This window comes from Struthio camelus, chromosome 19, assembly GCF_040807025.1.
Source record: "Struthio camelus isolate bStrCam1 chromosome 19, bStrCam1.hap1, whole genome shotgun sequence".
Lineage (NCBI taxonomy): Eukaryota > Metazoa > Chordata > Aves > Struthioniformes > Struthionidae > Struthio > Struthio camelus.
In genome coordinates, this window is record NC_090960.1 from 10,396,503 (window position 1) to 10,418,110 (window position 21,608).

Sequence of the window (21,608 nt, forward strand, 5' to 3'; positions counted from 1 at the left end):
CCGCCACAGGCCCCAGAGCTCACAGCGAGGCCGCCACAGGGCCCAGAGCCCGGAACGACTCCGCCCCAGGCCCCAGAGCCCACAGCGAGGCCGCCACAGGCCCCAGAGCCCGGAACGACTCTGCACGAGGCCCCAGAGCCCACAGCGAGGCCACCCCAGGCCCCAGAGCCCGGAACAACTCCGCCCCAGGCCCCAGAGCCCGGAACGACTCCGCCCCAGGCCCCAGAGCCCACAGCAAGGCCGCCACAGGCCCCAGAGCCCACAGCGAGGCCGCCACAGGCCCCAGAGCCCACAGCGAGGCCGCCACAGGCCCCAGAGCCCACAGCGAGGCCGCCACAGGCCCCAGAGCCCACAGCGAGGCCGCCACAGGCCCCAGAGCCCACAGCGAGGCCGCCACAGGCCCCAGAGCCCACAGCGAGGCCGCCACAGGCCCCAGAGCCCGGAACGACTCCGCCCGAGGCCCCAGAGCCCACAGCGAGGCCGCCCCAGGCCCCAGAGCCCGGAACGACTCCGCCACAGGCCCCAGAGCCTGGAACGACTCCGCCCCAGGCCCCAGAGCCTGGAACGACTCCGCCCGAGGCCCCAGAGCCCACAGCGAGGCCGCCACAGGCCCCAGAGCCCGGAACGACTCCGCCCCAGGCCCCAGAGCCCACAGCGAGGCCGCCACAGGCCCCAGAGCCCGGAACGACTCCGCCCCAGGCCCCAGAGCCCACAGCGAGGCCGCCACAGGCCCCAGAGCCCACAGCGAGGCTGCCACAGGGCCCAGAGCCCGGAACGACTCCGCCCCAGGCCCCAGAGCCCACAGCGAGGCCGCCACAGGCCCCAGAGCCCGGAACGACTCTGCCCGAGGCCCCAGAGCCTGGAACGACTCTGCCCGAGGCCCCAGAGCCCACAGCGAGGCCGCCACAGGCCCCAGAGCCCGGAACGACTCTGCCCCAGGCCCCAGAGCCCAGAACGACTCTGCACGAGGCCCCAGAGCCCACAGCGAGGCCACCACAGGCCCCAGAGCCCGGAACGACTCCGCCCGAGGCCCCAGAGCCCACAGCGAGGCCGCCACAGGCCCCAGAGCCCACAGCGAGGCCGCCCCAGGCCCCAGAGCCTGGAACGACTCCGCCCGAGGCCCCAGAGCCCGGAACGACTCCGCCCGAGGCCCCAGAGCCCGGAACGACTCTGCACGAGGCCCCAGAGCCCACAGCGAGGCCGCCACAGGCCCCAGAGCCCGGAACGACTCTGCACGAGGCCCCAGAGCCCAGAACGACTCTGCCCGAGGCCCCAGAGCCCACAGCGAGGCCACCCCAGGCCCCAGAGCCCGGAACGACTCTGCACGAGGCCCCAGAGCCCGGAACGACTCTGCCCCAGCCCACAACGAGGCCGTGCGAGGCCGCACAGAGCCCACAACGAGGCCGCAGAGCCCGGATTGATGCTACCCCAGTCCGCAGAACCCAAAACAAGGCTTCCAAGCCCAAAACGAGGCCGCCAAGCCTGGCTCAGGGCTCTCCAAGCTGCCAGAGACCAGTACAGGTCCATCCAGGCCCACAGAGCTCTGCACAAAGATGTTTCACCCAGCATAGACTCGTGCAAAGCCACCCGAGCCCACAGACCTCAGCCCAAGGCCACAGAGCCCGTAAGGCTCAGGCCAAGGCAAAGTCTGAATGGAGCAGGGAACACCAAAAAGCATTTCTATATCCAAACTAATTAGACAGGTAACGACAAGCTGTTCCTTTCCTTTCTAGCATACCATAATCCCACCTCTGGCCTGAATATCCCTTCAAACAAGATCAGCACCTCCAGCATGTTGTCACCCTCTCTGGCATTTGCTCTCTAGATTCCCCTGGCACGTCCTTTCCGCCTCCAATCGGTCAACTTCACCATGCTGTTTGCCAAAACCCAGTGTAAAAAAAGGAAAGGCAGCTTTGGTAGTGACCCTTTCTGACTGTGGTGGCTGCACATAAGGCCCCCAACTAGTGGCTTTTGGAGACTTTCGTAGCGAACCACCTCTGGCGTTTCAGTAGATGGCAGGTTGTCGGTGGCAGCAATCCTCCGCAAGGAACACTCCTACCTTGCTTTTTAAGGACCGTGGAAAGAGCTGAACCTGCTTCCAGGACTTTTAATTCCGTGCCAACAACTCCAGAGTCATATGAGGGCCCGCAAGTCTCTCCATCCCCTGCACGGTGTCTCTGTCCGGTCAGCACATGCTGCCTGCCATCCATCCCCTTTCCGCCTCTGCGGCAAGGGACAGCAAACCGTCCTGCTCTTATTGTAACCTCTGGGGAGGGGAAGAAACCCTGTAACCCAGTATCTCCCTGCACATTTGCTTTTTCAGTGTCACGTTCGTGCCGCATTCGTGCCCTGTACAGAACATCCTGGCCTCACCCTCCGCTGTAATAAAGGTTTCTGCCGTGGCTGCCCCTGCACGGCTCTTCCACCAAGCAGCGACCAAGGGGAGCCGAGGCCGCAGCCCTGCACCGCGCCCGAGCAGCCGGGGCAGCTTTTGCTCTCAAAACCTGGGGTTATCACTCCCGCCACCCCAATAAACAGCATTTTCACGCGACACCCGGCTCTCCCTTTGCTCCCTTCCCCCGCCAGGTGCCGCAGCTCGGCGGAGAGGCGGCGCGGCGCGGCGTGGCGTGGCCACTCCACAGCTCCTACAGTTGCTGGGACACGGGATCTCCTCCCGCTTCCCTCTTTACCGCGTCCGGCCCGCCTCCCTCCCTCCCTCCCTCCCTCCTCCAGCGCTGATTGGTCGGCAGTGTGAGCTAGCCCTCGGCGATTGGACGGCGCCTGCCCTCTGCCCGCCCCTGATTGATGCCCTGCACCTGCCTCTTTCCGGGGAGAAGCTTGCGATCGGTGGTGAAGATGGCGGTCGTCGCGCTGGCTCTGGCGTGGTCTCTGCCGGGGCAGAGGGAGGTCCCGCACCCTCGCGCTGCTGGAGAGTGGCAGCCTGCGGGACACGCACTCGCTCTTCTTGTGCAGCCTGGCAGGTAGGGCTCGGGGTGGCCGGGCTGGGCCCGGGGAGGCGGTCGGGGTGCCCAGGCCGGGCCCGATGGCGTGAGCAGAAGGTGAGGGGGACAGAGATGGCAACAAAGGGGCTTTTCGGGTGCTTGATGCCCATGTCGTCTCCTCCGTGGGCGCCTCCGTGACGCTCCCAGAAGATCCTTCTGCCTCCAACCCATGGAGAACTCGGGATGTGGCGCCTGCTGTGACACTGGGGTGATTTTTCTCTTTTGGCCTGTGACATGTTTACAGTGGTCAACGTTGTCTTGCTGATGCAGAGCGCGACTTTGATCTCCCCTTCTGGGTGGCTGATGAGGCTGGCCTGTCCCTTATAAAATACGGAGAGTTTTTGTATGATAACTTGATCGTCTTCTTGCCATCTGTGCAAGGTAAATAGGTGAAGGAAAAGCTCTGGAAAAAGCTCTGTTTGAGCTCTGTTGCAGCCTAGTGGCGTTTTTGAAAAGGGATTTCAGAGCGTTTTATGAATATTGATAAAGTTATGCATTGTTGCTGTTGTTCTGCCTTTCTTATAGCTGGTAGCAGCTCTCCAAGATGAAATGATGCTGTGGGTACAGTTAAGATTAACTGAGCTTCCTGGCAGGCCTTTGCTGTACTAATGGTTCTTCTAGCCATGATAAAAGCGATTTGATATGCGGCTGTGGTGTTAGTTGTGGAAGCTTAGGCTTATTTCTGAGATGTGGGCTGCAGCAGATGATAGAGGGGTGAATGTCTGCGTTTTCAGATTTTGGCAGAAACATCAATATGGAGACCATGACTGCTTTCATTGACAGTGGTGGCAGTGTCCTCGTAGCTGCCAGCTCAGACATTGGCGAGTACAAATGCTTGTCAGATGAAGTAGTGTCATGTCAGATAAGCCAGTGTCATGAACAAATCAGTGTGCGTCAGCTACTTTGTGTAACAGGTACCTTTGCATGCTTATCTCCTGCAGTGAGTGGATAGCTTATTCCCCCTTCTTTGAGCTACTGCAAGAAAGCTGATGACAAAAAAACATGCTACCTCGTTGGTCTGTAGCCCAGAGCCATTTAGCTTTGTGTTTTACAGATGCGCTGTAGGAATTCACACCTGGAGAGGAAAAGAGAACTTTTTCTGTGTCATCAAAACCATTAAAGTACTGACTATAATATTGTGAAAGGGAACCTTAACTGGATGGTCCTCTGTGCATTCAGTTTCTTGTTGTGAATCTCAGGGTTGTACTGAAACTTCTTGGAGGGCATGAGTGACAGACTTGGGATAAGACAACAAAACTGCCTCAGCGACATTGTTGATGGGAATTTAGCTGAGGGAGGTTGTGAAAGCGAGCGGTTTGGCTAATAGGGTGCTGAGCGCATGTCTGCAGGCTGTACTTGCTTTTGATGCTGACTGTTCAGATCGACATTGCGTCCTTCTGAGCACGCTGCATAACTGAGGATTTGTTTTGTCCTGCCGGGTACCCCCTGTGCGAACTGGGTAGCGAGTGTGGGACAGAGCTTGATGAGGAAAGGACAGCTGTCATAGACCAGCATAACTACGATATATTGGAGCCAGGCCAGGGAAAACGCCTGCACTGTCACTGATCTTGTGGTAAGGCCACAGATGATGGGGTTGGAACATGCTCCTGTTCTTTGGTCAGCAAGAAACATGGAAGCAGGTTTGTCTTTGCTTCACCCATTAAAAATTGGAGAGCTAGATCTTTGAATGAACTCTATCATTTCCATTGGATGGTGCCTTCATGAGTCGGTGCTGAGAGAGCTGGCAGTGGTTGCAGTCACACATTAAGTGTCTTGGTCTGGAGAAGCTTGTGACCTCTTTGTTAAATGTTGCTGATGTTCAATAGTGATTTCTTTTTTTCTCAGTAACCCTTGTGCAAAAAACTTGAGCCTGGTGGCTGGGCATGCTCTGGAGCTTTTACTTGGTCATTACTTGTCTGTCTTTCAGTACCGAGATTTCAGACTTTGCTGTAGAAAGTAAAATCGGGGCGTATCATGTGGCAAGCTGGAACAAACATCTTATTGCCTTTGAAGATTGTAACTATAAAACTTGTTTTACTGGAGAGGATAATTTCCGGCTTCAGCTGCCTAGGGAGCTGAAAAGTATAGTTGGAGCTGTTTCATGTCTCTAAAGTCTATGTCTGCTTGCTTTTTGGCCACTGAGAGCCGATTTGATCGTTGATAGCTCAGTTGTGTTTCTAAGAGGGCAAACATACCTAATCTGCTTTGGAAAAAGAAATTTGGGAGAATTCCCTCGCCACCTTGAAATTTCTGACTTCTATAGCATCATGCTCCGGCCTTGTTTGTCTTTAATGTCCGTTTTTCGGGTATTAGTCTTATGCAATATTAATGCATTGTGGGTTTGTTGCAGGAGTGCAGCATCGTTATTGGAAAGCTCTCTGGTGGGAAGTGGGTCCCTTTTGATGGAGGCGATATTCAGCTGGAATTTGTCCGCATTGATCCATTTGTCCAGACTTTCTTGAAGAGAAGTGGTAAGTTTCTCTCGCCTCTCCAGCCTCGGATTTACATGTTCTTGCCTCTTGGCATGGCAGTATTTGTAGGAGGGAAGAGCTGTTGCAAAGAGGAGATTTCCACAGCTTCTCTCCTCCTGTTTTTCTGTGTCAGTTAAACGTGGCTGCTTTGTCTGTCTTAGGGAGCAAATAGAGCATGCAGTTCAAGCTGCCAGATGTCTATGGAGTGTTTCAATGTAAAGTAGATTATAACAGACTGGGTTATATGCACCTGTACTCTTCTATGCAGGTAAGTACAGTGGGAATTTATCATGCAAGGGGAAGCAACAGACACTAGAGAGCAGAGGGAGTTAGCTGCGTGCGAGAGATTATCTTCATCTGTTCTGGGGTAGTGCCAAACTCAAGAGATGTTCTCTCCTTTTCTAGGTGTCTGTGTGTCCCCTCCAGCACACGCCGTCTGAACGTTTTATCCTCTCGGCATATCCGTACTATGCCGGTGCCTTCTCCGTGATGGTAGACCTCTTCATGTTCAGCATTGTCTTCTTGCACATGAAGAAGAAGGAGAAATAGTACTGAGCTCCCTATGGCAGGAAGAGCCTTTTTTCATATCACTGGCACCACGCAGAGACCAGCAGCACTCAGGATCCTTACTATAACTTTTGAGGTAGGTGCCAGACAAGCTACAGCTTTATTTTTGATTTTTGTTGTTGTTGTTGATGTTGTTGTTTTTTTACATTTGGGGCAACTAGTAGGTGGGAAAATGAACCAGATGTTTGAAGGGAATCCATTGCCAAAGGGTTTGGGAATGCAGTGATTCTGGTGTAGTTGTTCCAGGACTAGTTTGCGCTGCTCCTGCTGTTTGTCTCTTCCCTCTATTGGAATGATTTTGATTTGAGACTGACTCCGTTTTCAGAATAAAGTCTCGTTCCTCTGGCCCTGGGTTGAAGTGTGATTGGGCTGTTTGGGGCTTTGCAGTGGCCCTTTCTTGTAGTCTGGGAAAAATATTGTCTGATGGGGGCTTACTGACTTGCCCTTGCGTGTGAGCTGTAGCACAGTTACCACGTACATTCGAGGGAGTTGGAGGGGGACGTTTTTCTGATGAAGCCTCCCCTGTTGCCAGTGTAGAAAATGAGCGTCTCCCAAACATATGGCATGAACAACCTAGTTTCTGCTTTCCCCCTCAACAGCTTCTCTCTCTCTCCTAAAGTTCGTTGTGGCTGGCAGTCCCTGCCTCATCCCCAGGCTGGCATGTGACACCACAGGGAGGCTGGGGTCCCATGCCAGTGCTGTCCCACCCTGCCCCAGCCTGTTGCACTCCAGAGCAAACAGCCTTGCTGCTCAGGCAGCCTGGTCGCTGCATTGGCCTTGCCTTCGTGAGCTCGTTTGCAGAGGGTGTTTCAGGGTCTTAAGGACTGTGTGCTGTGGAGGGAGGGAGTAGGGATGGGGGGACGGGTACCACAGCTGCCGTGTTGCCTTCTGCAGCACTTTGTTTTCGTGGATGAGTGTTTTTTTTCCTGTGACTCAATATGGGAGGCCCTTCCCTCAGAGGAGGGGAGAGCAAGCCATGAACTCAGGGGCCTCGCTCCCCTGGGAGCGCTGAGCTGCGCTCAGGACAGGCTGGGATTTGGTCATGGTGCGAGAGGACCGAGGGCACCAGCCCATCTCTCGGTGCATCCCTCTGCTACATCCCTGTGTGTGTGCGCACACCTCTCCAGCTTGACGCTTAGCTGTGTCGCCTTCCCAGGAGGCCATCAAGCAAATCAGTGATAATATTTCTCACCGTTTGTGGAAAAGCAACTGCATGGCAACAGGCTCGGGGTGTTGCCAAAGCTTAATAGGCTCTGGATGGACTTGCATCCTCTTTGGAGATGTGGACTTGTCAGGGCCCTGCGAAAGGCCCATGTTGGATGCGCTTTGCCCAGCTGTAGTGGGGCAGGGGGCCGATGCCTGCGAACCATGACCGTGGTAAGAGCTGTGTGGCAGGGGATACCCAGGAGAGCTGGGGGGGGGGAAGGAGGAAGAGGAGAAGTGACAATGACTGTTGGGGTCATGGTGACCGTTGGGGTGACAGGAATAAGAGGAGGCGACAGCAAACGTACAGGTGACAGAGGGGTGCTGAGTCCTGCCTTGTGCTCTTTGTTTCTGTAGGAGGCGCTGACGCCTGAGGAGCTTGACTGCCGTTTCTGAAAACGCCCAGCAGTGGGGTGGCAGGAGACAACGGCAAAGAGATTCAAGGTATCCCTTCTGCAAGGAGAGGGGGAAATGAAGGAGGCCGGGTCCAGCAGGAAGGCGATTTCCCCTCCTGTGGTCCCAGCAAATAGGAGTTTTCCATTTGGGAGAGTTTGCAAGCAGAAGCTCACGGCCGAAAGAGTTGTTACTGGTTGTCACCTCATGGGAGAGGAGCCAAAACAGAGAGGTGGGAGGAAGGACCTGAGGCCTTGCACAAAGAGTGTGGCAGAGCTGAGAAAGGGCGGGGAGAGTGGGGACGGATGGGGAGCGGTCATTTGAAGCCATTAGCCATTGAGTTGGTGTGAATCGGCAAGGGAGGAATCCCTGGTCAGGCTGGCTGCGAGCAAGTAGAGAAGGAGCAAATTCATCCCGGAGACTGTGTGTTGGGCTGCTCTGTTGTGAAGGGTTTTGCTCCTCAGTGAGGAAATGTGTAATGCGGTGTTAGTGTACTTAATGATCCAGCGTAAAGATATAGTGAAAGGACTTTTGGTCCACAGTAAAAGCCTGGTGCAGAGCCAGCGCTGCTCTTGAGGGCCCAGTGGCAGGAGGAGGAAGAGGGAGACTTGGTCCTGCTCTAACTAAGCTCTCTCCCCTCCCTGTCAGGCTGCAGACATCAGTGTCATGTTGCTGGGACTTGAAGGCGGCTCCAGGCATCTCCCCTGGCTCCGGCCCTCTCTGCCGCAACCCTTGGAGCCCTCCCTTCTGCCCATCATCTCCTCGTCCCTCACAACATGTCCCAGGGAGGACACTCAGCAGCAGTAGGAACAGCCGACTGAATCTTACTTTCCCTGCAGACCCTAGCATTAGAGGCCAGGGAACCTGGTAAGCAAAGAACAAACCGGGCAAGAAACGAAGCCGTTCTGCTTCTTATCCAAAGGCCAGCGCTGGAAGCTGCCCCTCCCCGCCAAATGCCTGTGCAAGGACTGCCTCCCTCCACCAGGCCAGGTTCCCTGCAGCTCTGTGCCCACAGCCACAAGTGTGTGGGGGGCACTGGCCAAGGAGCAGGAGGCTCCCCCAAACCTCCACCTCAGCTCTTCCTCTTGTTCCCTTCATTGGTTGGCAGCAGCTGAAGTTAGGTAGGTTATTCCTAGCGCTTTAGTTTCCCTGCAGCTATGAGCAGGGAAGGGTTGATGGCAGAAGCTGCCCCTTGAATCACCTTTTCCCAGCGGAGCTGTGCCCTGGGAATGCAGTCCCTTCAGCAAAAGCAGATTGCTGCCTGATGGCCTCCTACTTTGGAGGTCCAGCACGCCAGAGCCGGTGGCCGTGCCTGCGGCGCAGTGCTGGGGCACCTGTTGGAGCAGAGCTGCCAAAGGAAGGGATGCGTGCTGCCAAAAAAGATGTCTCCTTTGAACCCTTTCACCTCTGTGCTTTGGAAGGGAGATCTGGGCTGTGACTCAGTGCATGACCAAGGTCTAGGGTTAGGGTTGGGAGATGGAGAAACGCTCCCCCGGAGCCCACAGTTTGTCTTTCGGGGTGCCCCGGAGCCCTCTGCTGCTGCCAGGCAAGTCATTTTGGGGAGCTGCTATGATTCCTGGCTCCTCCTCTGGCTGGCAGAGAGCCAGGTCCAGGCCAGCATTTGTTAGGTTGGAGTTTGCAGGGCGGGAGTCAGAGCTGGGAAGTGGGGCACTGGGGAGAGCCATGATGGTCTTGTCCCAGTTTTGCTCGCGTTTATTCGTGAAAACCTTTTTGTTGTTTTTGTGGTGTTTTATGTGTTTGTTTTGGTTGGTGTTTTGTGGGTTTTTTGTTTTATTTTCAGCAGGAGCAATGCTCTGTTGATGCACTGAAGCGCCAGAAGGCCCCAGGGAGGAGCACAGCACTGCAGATATGGGGAGCAAGGGAGGATTCCCTGCGTAGGAGGAGCTGTCGGGTGAGTGCCTGAAGCTAAACGCCGAGGGGGCTTGGGGGACCCTGCAACCCCCGCAAGATGGGGAGAGTTTTGCCACCAACACCCTGCGCTTTTTGGCAGGACTGGGAGTGCTTTTGGCTGGCCGGGCTGAAGCACCAGGCCTGGCCATCCGGGCATGACTTGTGCTGCCCTGGGTTAGCCGTGAGTGCAACACTAGCGATGCTGCCAGTGTGGGGAAGGGGCTCCCTGGGCCCTGCTGGGGCTGGGGGCACAGTCCCAGTGCACAGAACAGCACGCCTGCTCCACGAGGTAGAGGGGAAATGCTGGGTTGGGCCCTAGTGTTGAGAAAGGGAGAATGCCTGGTCCTGCTCTTCATTAATATATATGTTTTTTTTTTTTTTTCCCTACGTGCTCGTTGCTGGGAAGAACTGGCATTTCACCTCTTGCCCACCCTCCACCAGCTCTTTGGGGCCACCATTTCAGACTCCAGCTGCAATGAGGAAGTGACCTTTTCCAGACCCCCCCCCTCCCCTGAAGGAGCGAGAACTGGATTTTGCCTTCATTTACCCCCCACTCAAGGAGCTGCTGCAGAAGCCGCAGCCTGCGTTTGCCAGCCCATTCTGCTCCCCAGGAAGAGCAAAGCAGGACTTCGGCACGGTAGCTCTGCACTAAGGTGTTTTGGCTCTTGGAAATAAAAATTGGAGCAAGCCACAGCTGAGACAAGGTGACATATGTTTTATTCTGTGTGTGGTCTCCTTTAATCCCTGCTAACAGCTTGCAGAAGGATGCATTCCCCCTCCCTCCCTCCTCGGGGAAGAGCTCACTGCTGCAGCACTGGAGCTAAGAGGGGGCAGCTGGCAGCCATGGCCATCTCGCTGCAGTAGGTGAGAGCTCGTGTCCAAAGGGGTTGTTTCTCCTCCCACACAGATTGGCACTTTATTTTCGCACAGGCCCTGCCAGCCCAGCTCCAGCCCTGCCCTACCCACTTCAGCGCAGGAGGCAGCGGGGAAGGCCAGGAAGACAAGGAAGCAGCGAGCACTCCTTGGCCTCAGTGCTTTGCCTGGGGGCAGACACTACGTAGGGCTTTTTTGTGCCCCCACAAAAGCCCCGAGGCTGTGGAGCGTAGGGGTCTGGGCCGAGGCCTGCCGCTGCTGCCCTTAAAGGCAAGGTTTAGAGGCTTTCGGAGTCTTAAAGTCTCTGGGCATGCTTAAGGTAACTTTGAGTTACTTAGGAAGAAATTAAGAACCACCTAAGGAACTCAGCCTACCTTTAAGAAGTTCTTAAAGGTAGGCTGAGTTGCTTAGGTGATTCTTAGAGTAACTTTAAGAGCACCCAGAGACTTTAAGAGTAACTCTTAAAGAGTTAAAGAGTTTTAAGAGTTACTTTAAGAGTCTTAAAGCTACTTAAAATCTCTGAGCTTTGCCTTTAAGGGCAGTGGTGGGCATCGGGGGCAGGCCTCAACACGATTGGGCCACACCCCCCAGGGGAGCCAATCAGGGCTCGTGAGGCCTCTCTGCTTCCTAGCCTAAGTGAGTTGTGTGGGGACAGAAATTCTGCAAGGCTTTTTTGTCCCCACACAACTCACTTAGGGCTCATGAGGCCTCTCTGCTCGCTAGCCTGATTGGGCCACAGCCCCCAAGGGAACCAATCGTGTTGAGGCCTGCCCCCGACACCCACCACTGCCTGAAAGGCAAGGTTTAGAGACTTTAAGACTCTTTAAGTAAAGTTCTTTAAGAATGACCTAAGGAACTCAGCCTAGCTTTGAGTTACTTAGGAAGAAATTAAGTAACTCAAAGTTAACCTTAAGCATGCCCAGAGAGTTTAAGCCTGTGAAAGCCTCTAAACCTTGCCTTTAAGGGCAGTGGTGGGCATCGGGGGCTGGTCTCAACCTGACCAGCTCCCCTGGGGGGCAGGGGCTGGCCTGGCCCCACCAGAGCCCCTCAGACCTGAGTAAGCTGGGTAGGGGAAAAAAAGGGCTGCGGCTTTGCTGTGCCCGGGGGGCCCTCGCTGCTGGGCCACGTGTCCGGAGCCGAGTTTACGACCAAACCTTTGCCGTCACGAGGAACACCGACGTCCAGCTACAAAAGTGTCATGGCCTCAGGGACCTAAATGGCCCTGCAGTGGCCACGGCTGCTTTCCCCACCTCCTCGAGGCCCGGCAGGGCAGGCAACGCTGCTCTCCCTGGAGAGGAGGCTGCTCTCCCCCTTGGGCTCCGGAATCAGGTCCTGGGGGGGGGCCGGGGCTGGGCCCGGCCATCTCGTTGACTCCGCTGGCACTTCTGCAGGGCCGGATGGGCTGCAAGGGAAATGAACCATACATACCTTCACGGCCCCATCCTCTGCCCAGATGCTGAGCTGCCTGGCCGGAGAGGGCACCGTGGGGACAGGACCGGGGCTCCCTCCTTCTCCTCCTGGTGCTGGGCAGGGCAAGGGGATCGCTCCTCTGCGTCCTGCCTGCCTGCAGGTGCTGCACAAGCCCCTCCCCGCCTGGCTGGGGTAAAGCCAGCAGGGTGCACTGCTGGGGCGAGGGGGACGCTAGGGTGCCCAAAAAGACAATTCAAGGGATCAAGGGCACTCCAGAAGGCAAAGCAAGGAGCTTGGGGCAAATGGAGAAGCAAGTGGCATGCCAGGGAACCAAATGGAGGGCTCCGAGGTGTTCTGAAATGGAAAAAAAACAAACACACAAAAACAAGCAAACACAAAAACCCAAGGCCCTGGGGGCTCCAAAAAGCAAACCCAAGGGCTCCAGGACATCCCAAAAGGCAAGCAGAAACATCTAAGACGCTTCAAAAGGCAAACCGAAGCGCATAGGGCTCTCAAACAGCTGCAGCGGGGCTCCAGGAAAAGCACACCGAGGTGGCTGGAGCACCCTGAAAAGCACACCAAGTGCTCTGGCATGCCCAAAAGGCACCTCGACGGGTGCAAGGTGCCCCAAAAGCCATGCTGAGGGTCCGAGGCCACCCTGAAAGGCAACCCAAGGGGTCTGGGGCACCCTGAAAGGCACGGGGGAGGGGGGCACAGCACCCCGACAAGGCACCCTAAGCACTCTGGGGTGGAAGGAAAGGTACTCTGAGGGGTCCAGGACACCCCCAAGGGCACATCACGGGGCCCAGGGGACTCCAAAACACACATCAACAGGCCCAGGATGTACCTAAAAGCACATGAAATGGGTCCGGGGGGGGTCCCTCAAAAGCCATATCAAGAGCTCTGGGGAGCACCAAAAGGCACACCAACAGGACCGGGATGCACTGAAAAGCACACCAAGGGGTCTGGATGCCCCCAAAAAGCACACCAAGGGGTATTGGGTGCCCTGGATGGCACACTGAGGGGCTGGGGCACCCCAAAAAAAAAACACTGTGGGGTCTGAAGCGCACTGAGCCACATGGTGAGAGGCCAGGAAAGTGCCGAAAGACATGTCAAACACTGGGGAACATCAAATGTCACACCGAGGGGTCCAGGGCACCCTGAAACACACAAGGGGGTGGGTCCAGGGAGCACCAAAAGCCACGCTGACAGACCTGGGACACACATGAAATGGGTCTGGGGTGCCCCAAAAGGCACACTGAGGGCTCAGGGGAGCCCCAAAATCCACACCAAAGGGTCCCAGGCTCCCCAAAAGGCACGCTGAGGGCTCAGGGTGCACAGAAACGCACATCAAGGAGCCCAGAGCAGCGTGAGAAAACCGCTAAGAGTGCCAGGGCTCACTGAAAGGCCCAACGTGAGGCCAGGGGCACCCCAAAAGGCACAATGTTCAACCCAGAAGATAGCAAAAAGCACATAAACATGGGTTGAGGGAGCCCCAATAGCCACATCCAGAGCTCTGGGGTGCCCCAAAAGTCACACCAAGGGGCCACCAAAAGGCACCCTGAGATGTTCAAAGCACCCCGAAAGGCCCATCGGGGGGTCTAGGACACCCCCCCAAAGGCCCCCCAAGATGCCAGGGCAGCACCGAGAGGCACATCAAACACGCTGGGAGCACTAATGGGCACAACAAGGGGTCCAGGCAGCACCACGGGGCACCTGAAGGGCCCAAAAACCCAAAGACCCAAAAGGGTCTGGGCACCCCAAAAGGCACCCCAAGGGCCCCACCTCACAGCAGAAGACACATCAAGCACCCAAAAGCACCCCGAGGAAAGAGGGGCACCCCCAAAGTCACACCAAGGGGGTCGCAGGCACCCCAAAAGCCACACAAAACGACTCGGAGGAACCACACCAGAGGGACCAAGGGGGCTGGGCTGGGCCAAAAACCACCACGAGGGGCTTGCGGCACCCCAGAGGGCACACCGAGGGGCTTGGGGACAGCCAAAAGAAAGAAAATGCACGGAACGAACCCACAGAGCCCCCAGAACCCGAAACGGACCTGCACAAGCCTGCAGAGCCCAGCACCACCTCTGAGAGCCCGGCACAAGCCCATACAAGCCCCGAGAGCCCTGCACAGACCCATATGAGCCAGTAGAGCCCAGCACAGGCCTTTATGAGCGCAGCAAGAGCTCGTATGAGCCCGGCATGAGCACTCAGAGCCCAGCACGAGGCCATACAAGCCCACAGAGCTGGGCACAAGCCCATACGAGGCTGCAGAGCCCAACATGAGCCCTGAACACCCAACACAGACTTGTACGAGCCAGTAGAGCCCGGCATGAGCCCGTACGAGCCCAGCAATAGCTCGTATGAACTTGGCACGAGCCCAGCACGAGCATGCAGAGCCTGGCATGAACCAGTAGATCCTGGCACCAGCCCATACGAGCCCAGCACAAGCCCATATGAGCCCATTCGATTCGATAGAGCCTGGCACAGGCCCTTATGAGCCCAGCATGAGCAGGTAGAGACCAGTACAAGGTCATATAAGCCCACAGAGCTGGGCACAAGCCCGTACAAGGCTGGAGAGCCCAATACGAGCCCCAAGAGCCCAGCACGGGCCCATACGAGCCCGGCACAAGCCTGTATGAGCCCAGCACAAACTTGTATGAGCTTTACCATGATGCCCTAGGTATTTGTTCTGGAGCTTGAGAATTGCATCCTCAACAGACTTCAGCTTGTAGTTGTCCATTTGGATCTGAAGAAGTTCATCCTGCAAACAAATCAGCCAGCCATCACTGATCCACTTTCTCTGGGGTCAGAAGACTAAAGAAAGCAAGCTTTCTGAGCCCTGCCAATAACTGTTAGGCGCCCAAAGCTGGAGTCCCTTCAAGCAGAAAGGAGCAGGTCTCAGTCTAACTTAGGATGCGTGCATTTTGTTTTAGCAGCACCAGAAGACATCACAGCATATTGTCCAGATCTGCCTTCTTCCTTCAGCACTTGAAAAAGCCCTCTGGCAGCAACAGAAGCAGGAAGTAAAACATTTGTTAATAAGTGATTGTAAGCAACGTGTCCTTAGGAAGGCAATCAATCTTTTAAAACATAGCTGGAAGAGGAGCATAAAACAGCCACCTTGTGGCTCTCGAGAGCTTTCACCTGGAACAAGAGACCGAAACCTACTTTTCAGATGTTCAGATGAGTGTCCTGGGGCTATCAGCTCTGCCTGGGCAGAAGCAGTCTCTGCCATCCTCCCAGGCCTGAAAACCCTGGAGGCGGTGGGTGGTAGAGCAGGGTGACGGTGCTTGTGTGTAGCCTGGGCAAGCCCGGGGACCAGGCGTGCCACGGACCAGCCACTGCCAGCTGCTCCAGGATGCCACTCGCACCATCTGGAGCCAGGTGCCAAAACGGGTGGGATGAATCTCCTTCCCCTTCTGGGTAAGGTCACTGGGGTCTTTGAAAACCTAGTCTTAATCTCAAAATCCTTTTGATCCTCACACGTCAAAGCTGGGCTTTCCAGGTGGCCCAGTGGCAGACACAAAGCAGGGTCCCCTCTAGGCACCGGTGGCAACACCTGACACATGCATGGGACTAAAAGCTTTAATAACTGGTTATACTGGTAACCCCTTGCCTCAGGATTAGAGCCTGCTCCTCTCAAGCGGAGAAAACAAACGCGTACAAAGGAGGGGCATTTTCATTTTGCAAACCATAAGTCCTTTGCGCCTACCTACCAAACCTCCTCCTAGGGTTAAGCCTAAAAAAACTTACTGTTGCCTTACCAGGGCGCAGAGCGGTCTCTCATGACCAGCCACAGAGTTCACAAATGTTAACTGATCTAATCAAACACCTGCTCTACGCAAACAGCAACGACAGTAAAACCAATGTCTATCCTTTGCAAGTCATTTCGCCCCTCTACGTTCACCCCGTCCTCCCAGGAGCTGATTCACGGGCCGGCACCAGCCCTGCCTGAGAAAGGGGAGGCTCAGGCCTGCTGAGGCCAGCACTACACTGCCAAGGCAAGGATGCCAAGGCGAGGATGAGATTTGGTGATGTTTTGGGCCGAGGGTCTCCCTGGGAGACACAATTCCTCAGTAGCTCGTTAGTGAATCAGATAGCCTCAGGCACCACTGGCAACAGGGCAAGGCCGCAGTTTTTAATGTCTTAGCTGAGAATAATCCACCAAGCGGTTAAACTAGCATGTAAGCAATAGCAGAATCAGGCCGGCCGCCCCTGCACCCACCCCATCACCCTTTTCCCGGCGGCCCTGCAGCCGGCAGGCACCTCTTTTTCCTTCCTGGCGGCGTCGCAGCGGACAACACCGTGCCCCCAGCGCTCTGCGGCCAGGCGGTCCTCGCAGACGCAGGCCGCGTCCCTCCGGCAGAACCAGCGCAGGGGGCCGCGGTGGGCAGCGCAGCTCTGCGTCCCGCACGGGGCCCGCCAGCCCGCCCCTCCGCAGCTTGCCGTTCTCCAGGGGCGGCTGTAGATGCTCGGGGCACCAATTCGCCATGCAGGTGAGGCACAGCTTCACCGCCGGGACCTTCTCGGCTGGGCAGAAATCACAGTAAACCTCTTCCTTTGCGCTCTCCCACGCTCCTGGGGACAGGCGCTGGCTGCTTTCTCCACGTTTAAAACCGGGCTGCCCAGGTCAGCTGCGGCAGCACCAGCAGCTTCGTTTTCCCAGACGGTCCCATCCCGCCCAGCAAGGCGCTGGCCTCACTGCCCGGCCACCCACGCGCCACAGAGCCAGCGCTATCCAGTGCCAGGTCCGGGGGCAGCTCTTCTGGAGTAGCCAAGTCAGACCTTTCCTAACGTTACTGCAAAGCTCCCGCTGCCTCGCAAGCCTCTGCGCAGCCCAGGAATGAAACGGAGAAGCACATGTGGGCTCCCGGTGCTTAACTCTTGCCGCTGCCGCTGCCGAGGCCGCACAGTGCAGCCAGGCGCGGAGCTCCCCGTCCTCCCTCCGAGCCCTGCTCGGCTTTCCCGCTTACATCCTTAGCATTTTCTGTATAGTACCTAGGGCTGCTAGGGCATTTTTCTCCTCTTTAGATAGGCTCTGCTTTCAAGCAGTGTTTAAGCAAGGTTATTTCCAGCTCTGCAAAAAGTAGTGTGACCAGTCCTTACAGAGCTGACTCACTCGTTACGCAGACGAACACTTACCCAACGGGCTGGATTTGAACACGCAGGTGCGGTCTTTATTCGGACAGCCTTGTGCCTGGCAAAGAGCTGAGGAAAAAGGTGAGGTTTGGCCTAATAATCGCATTTAACACTTTTCTGTTATTTTGCAAACCTTGGCTGGTTCCAGCTGAAAGCATAAGGCTAGTTATTTAAACTACAGAAATAAATCTAAGCCCTGCACAGAGGGGGTTTTTTGGCATAAAGCATTAGGGGAAAAAAAAAATCTCTATACCCTTTTAAGAGCTGGGTCCGTCTGTCACCCAGGGTGCCAAAAAAAGATCCCATACAGCGACGTGCTTTAGTTTTCGATCGCATGCTCAATACATCAACCTCTCCCAAGGGAGGACTTGCTGCTCAGCTGAATTTCTCCAGCCTTCATTTCTTTTCTTAGAAAGCCAAGGTCAAGTAAAACCAGTTCTTCTGAAAGCTCATGCAGCTGCGAAAGAAAGAAAAATATGACGATAAGCATCTCCGATGGCTTTGGGATAACTTCTATCTGATCTTTCTCCTGAGACAAAATAGTTAGGTTATTTTCTCTCCTTGGCAATTGGATGTTAAAATGAAAGTTAATGAGATCAGGATTAAATGCCCTCGGGAGGGGGAAATAAGCCTTGATTTCTTACAAGATTCGGGAGCTTTTTACAAAATAAAGTCATGTGAACAGAAACGTAAATGGTTCAGCACAAAACTTCCCACAGTGCCTTTTATCTCCGAGCAGGGTGTACATGCAAGAAGAGAGGTGCGCTCACCGGACCTGGACGTGCAGCCATCTCCAGCGAAGCTGTCCATGAGGTGGCACTGCAGAGTCCTTCCCACTGCAATTTTTGGAAGACTTGAGCCGAAACTGGGCTGCAGCAATGGCACTACCAACCCTCGCGCAGGCACCAGCCGAGGTGCCGTTCTACCACGCTCATCTCAAGAAGGTGGCTGGTAATTTCTGCACAGCTGAGTAATTTTAAACAGTAGAGTTTAGAGAAAGGAGAGGTACCGCAGGTCCCTTCCAAGCATGCCACCGGCCCCAGAATCTACCACATAGGAGCATAGTAGAAGCAGGGCTGGTGTCACAGGAGAAATGCAAAGAAATGAGAAAATTCAACCCGTCAGGGAGGGAAATGCACAGGGGGCAATGCTAAAGTCAGCGGTCAGTCAATGTGTGTCATCTGCCACCTCCAGAGGTTATCCTAGCATCTCCCACAAGTTCCAGCTCAAGGGCTCAGTGCAGCACTGGGACATGGAGCCAGAATTACTCAAGCCAGGTCTCGGATACTTGCCAAAGCATTGCCACGGCCCCAGGCACCCTCCTGCATCACAGCAGACTGCAAAGACACCAGGGTTGATACGTTACTGGGTAGGAAGGAGGTTCAGGCAGCAGCAGATGCTAAAAATAAGTCATTTTAACAGGAGGATGCTCTGACCTGCAGTCATGTCTAGAGACCAGATCAGAAGCTCTGACCAGAAGTAGATTAAGGAGGACTGAAACAGCCTCCCACCCTGTTTTTTTGTCCATTGACAAAACAGGATGCATCAGGGAGGGGGCTTGAAGTGGTATAATAATCCACTTCAAATTCATTCTCTTAGCCCAGTTTCGATTAATTTCCAGCCGTTCTAACTGCAGATATTACAGTCAGGGGCAACCTGCAGGGTCCCCCTTGCTGGTGGTGGTCACCTCCCCACAGCTTCAAGGTTATTTTGCCTGGAGCTGAAGATGCCAGGTCAGCTCTTGTCTCATCCTCCACTTGTTGCACTGGGCTGGTGTTCCTCCAAACCCAATTTCCGCTGCTTAAGCTGAAAATCTCCCAGAAGTACAAGTTCTCCACTGTGATTTGTGCGTCAGGGCCCAGCAACTGCCCCCATGCCCAAGCGGAGGAGAGGAGAAGGAGGTGAAACCAGGTGGTTCTGCTGGAAATAGGAAGGACTCTGATCCTGCCCCGTGCTTGGCAAGATGTCCCCTGACCTGGTGTTGGTCTTCTCTACTTATAAACCTGAAGGAACTGTATGTTTCCCAACAAATTCTGCCGAACTCGCTTTCTGCTATCAACACGAAAACCCAACTACCTCCCAGATGCTGGTGCCTGTTTAGCCACCAACAGGGAAAAGACGCCCAGAAAAGAAAGAAATGCTAGGAAAAACTATCGCACACCTAAAGCATCTCTCCTAACACACTCGGCAGGCTGTGTTACAGGCTCTCACACGCTAGATGTCAGTAGAAGAATAAAAAAAGGAGACAAGCGCCCACACAAGCCTGACACCGGTTTCCACTGGGCCAGTAAAACTTACACGCAGCCTGATGCCAACAAACCCACTTGTTGCAGCAGTAACCAGGCTGGACAGAAGGTGGCAGGGAAAAGCCACCCAGGGGCAACTGCCTCTGCCTCTCCCGGCCCTCTGCGCCCGCACTGGTCCTGCAGCCGCAAGGTGCAAGCCCAGCCCGACCTGTGTCAGCGAAACCACAAGACAGCCGCAGACTAGCAAAACAGCACTTGCTTTTGCCTTTTTTTTTTTCTCCAGTGGGGTTATATGCTTCTGGCCCAGCACCTGACTCCTCTGATACAGCTGATATAACCTACCAGCATTGCTACCCTGCTTCTCCTGCAGACACAGCCCTCGTCTGAACGCAGAGGTTACGCAACGCGAACTAGCCCCGCAGGCACAATTTGCCCCTTGCTCCACCACTAGAAGAACAAGCTACACCAGACTACAGCACCTTTACACCCGCAGAAACGGTCCTGTGCTATCAGCTCTTGTATCTTTACAGCCGTAGCAATAAAATCACTGCAGCCCATACAGCGATACAGGGAGTGAACCTGGGTGAAGACCAGGCCCAAAACTTCACGGAAACATGTCCTTCCTGAGCTGCAGTGTGACCTTCTCCCAGCAGCTTTTATCCCCTTTTTGGGCAGAATTGAGAGCTGCGAGGTTCGGGGTCTCTGCTGGCTTCTTTGCGCAAGAAGCAGAATCGACTCTTGGGCCCTGGGAAAACTCCTGCCCCCTAAAATCTGCTCTCACGTCCTATAGATTCAGTTATGCCCCTTGTCTTCCCCGACTTTGGGCAACCTCCCCGTGCAGGGGAGCCAGCTAAGCCTTGGAGACGGACGGGCTCTGAGGGGGACCGCAGCCCACACCTCTCCCAGGCGATCAGCCTCCTCTTTCCCAGGGTCTAGGATTTCAGCCCCCTTCCCGCTCCAGCCTAAGGTGTCTCCTCCGCCTGCTGACCCTTCAGGACACAGTTCAAAGCCTCGAGCAGGAAAAACAGGAAAAGCCGCTCCAGCTCTCTCTCCGTTGACATAGTTTCGGTCTGCTTCTTGGTGTCAAAGACAGCATTCACCTCGGCGTCGATTTGTAGGCCCTACGCGCCGGCCGGTCCCGCTCGACAGATGCCGAGGGGCCCCAAGGGGATGAGGAGAAGGAAAGCCCCCCGCCGACGCGGCCTCCGGAGTCGCTGCCAGGCCAGCCGCCGAGGCGGCTTGGGGGGCACCGCCGCTCCCCCCAGCATCGGCAGGCAGGCTCCCCGTTTCAACCAAGAGGGGCAGGGTGAAAGCGCTCCCGCTGCCCTCCGGGCCGCTGGCGGCGTCCCCGGCGCGCTCCCAGAGCCCCCGGCGGGGGTTAGGCGGCCGTTGGGGAACTCGTTCCTGCCTCTCCCGCTTGCCTTCCCGGCCCCTCTCGCGGCTTCCTGGCTGGTGGCAGAGGCCCAGCCTAGCCCAGGCCTCAGGCCAAGAGGTGGGAGAGCGAATTACCCCCGAGATAAAAGGAGGCCGTCTTTCCCGTCGAGCAGGTTACGGGTCCTTACGGATCCTGCGCGTGTCTGCGAGGCTTCAGTTGACTTGCTGGAGCGAGCAGGGCAGCGCCGGGCGCCCGGGCGAGCAGTCAGGCCGGGCAGCCAGCACCTGCGGCGCTCCCAGTCACAAGGGGAAGCGACGCACTGGCCCAACTGGGACCTGGGAGCGTGGGTCTGGGCAACCCCGGGGAGCGCACGGGCCAGCCCAGCTGTCCCAGTGGACACCATGCCTCCAGCAAGGCTTATACCAGCAAAAGGTGCCCCAGCAACGAAGCACCCATCCCCTGGAGAGCAGACGCTGCGTCAGCTCCCAGCAGCGAAACGGAAGAAAGAACAGCACCGCTGGCTCCCGCTCCCGGCCAGGCCCCGGGCCCTCCAACGCCAAAACTGCAGCCCTTAGTGGCTGCAGCAAGTAGCTTCTTAATGCTCTCATCAACAGATCCCAAACCTATTCCTAATCCCTCACCTACTGATTTCCTACGGCTGCTTCGCACATGATTTACATGAAGCATTTCAGATCTTAGCAGCACGGGCCAGGTTTGCACTAATGACAGGAGACGCATGAGCGTTCATGTGACGCAGCCCTTCTGTGAAGCAGGGCCTTCAGGACTGCTCTGAAGAACCTCATTCTGATTTTTGGCTTCTCCAAAAAGAAACCACAGAAAAGAATTTCTCTCTCCAGGCCTCATCTGACAGGATCCTCGCTCTGAGGTCTCAGCTTCTAGCATAAAAGCAAGATGTTCTTCCAGATCTAACACTGTAGCTCCCAAGGGCAGATGTAGCATGAAGTGGGTGTATGTAAAGGTCCCCTCCGGCTCTGTCTGCCACCTCCTTCCTACC

The 21,608-nt window shown here is 55.8% G+C and overlaps 1 protein-coding gene across 8 annotated transcripts; it reads left to right on the forward strand.

Annotated features, from left to right (window-relative positions):
• Positions 1–2,826: 2,826 nt before the first annotated feature.
• On the forward strand, positions 2,827–10,152 carry LOC104143582 (dolichyl-diphosphooligosaccharide--protein glycosyltransferase 48 kDa subunit-like). Of its 8 annotated transcripts, XM_068913512.1 has the most exons (8): positions 2,827–2,981; positions 5,353–5,473; positions 5,635–5,741; positions 5,879–6,116; positions 7,601–7,687; positions 8,285–8,503; positions 9,438–9,548; positions 9,954–10,152. In XM_068913512.1, the coding sequence occupies exons 3-4, from the start codon at positions 5,649–5,651 to the stop codon at positions 6,020–6,022; spliced, it is 237 nt and encodes a 78-aa protein (XP_068769613.1). In that variant the 5' UTR covers positions 2,827–2,981; positions 5,353–5,473; positions 5,635–5,648; the 3' UTR covers positions 6,023–6,116; positions 7,601–7,687; positions 8,285–8,503; positions 9,438–9,548; positions 9,954–10,152. The 8 variants fall into 8 exon arrangements, 5 of the variants coding, with proteins under 5 accessions (XP_068769613.1, XP_068769612.1, XP_068769616.1 ...); XR_011135454.1 differs by lacking the exon at positions 5,635–5,741 and having other exon boundaries at positions 2,828–2,981; XM_068913511.1 differs by having other exon boundaries at positions 2,831–2,981; positions 8,285–9,548.
• The last annotated feature ends 11,456 nt before the right edge of the window (positions 10,153–21,608 follow it).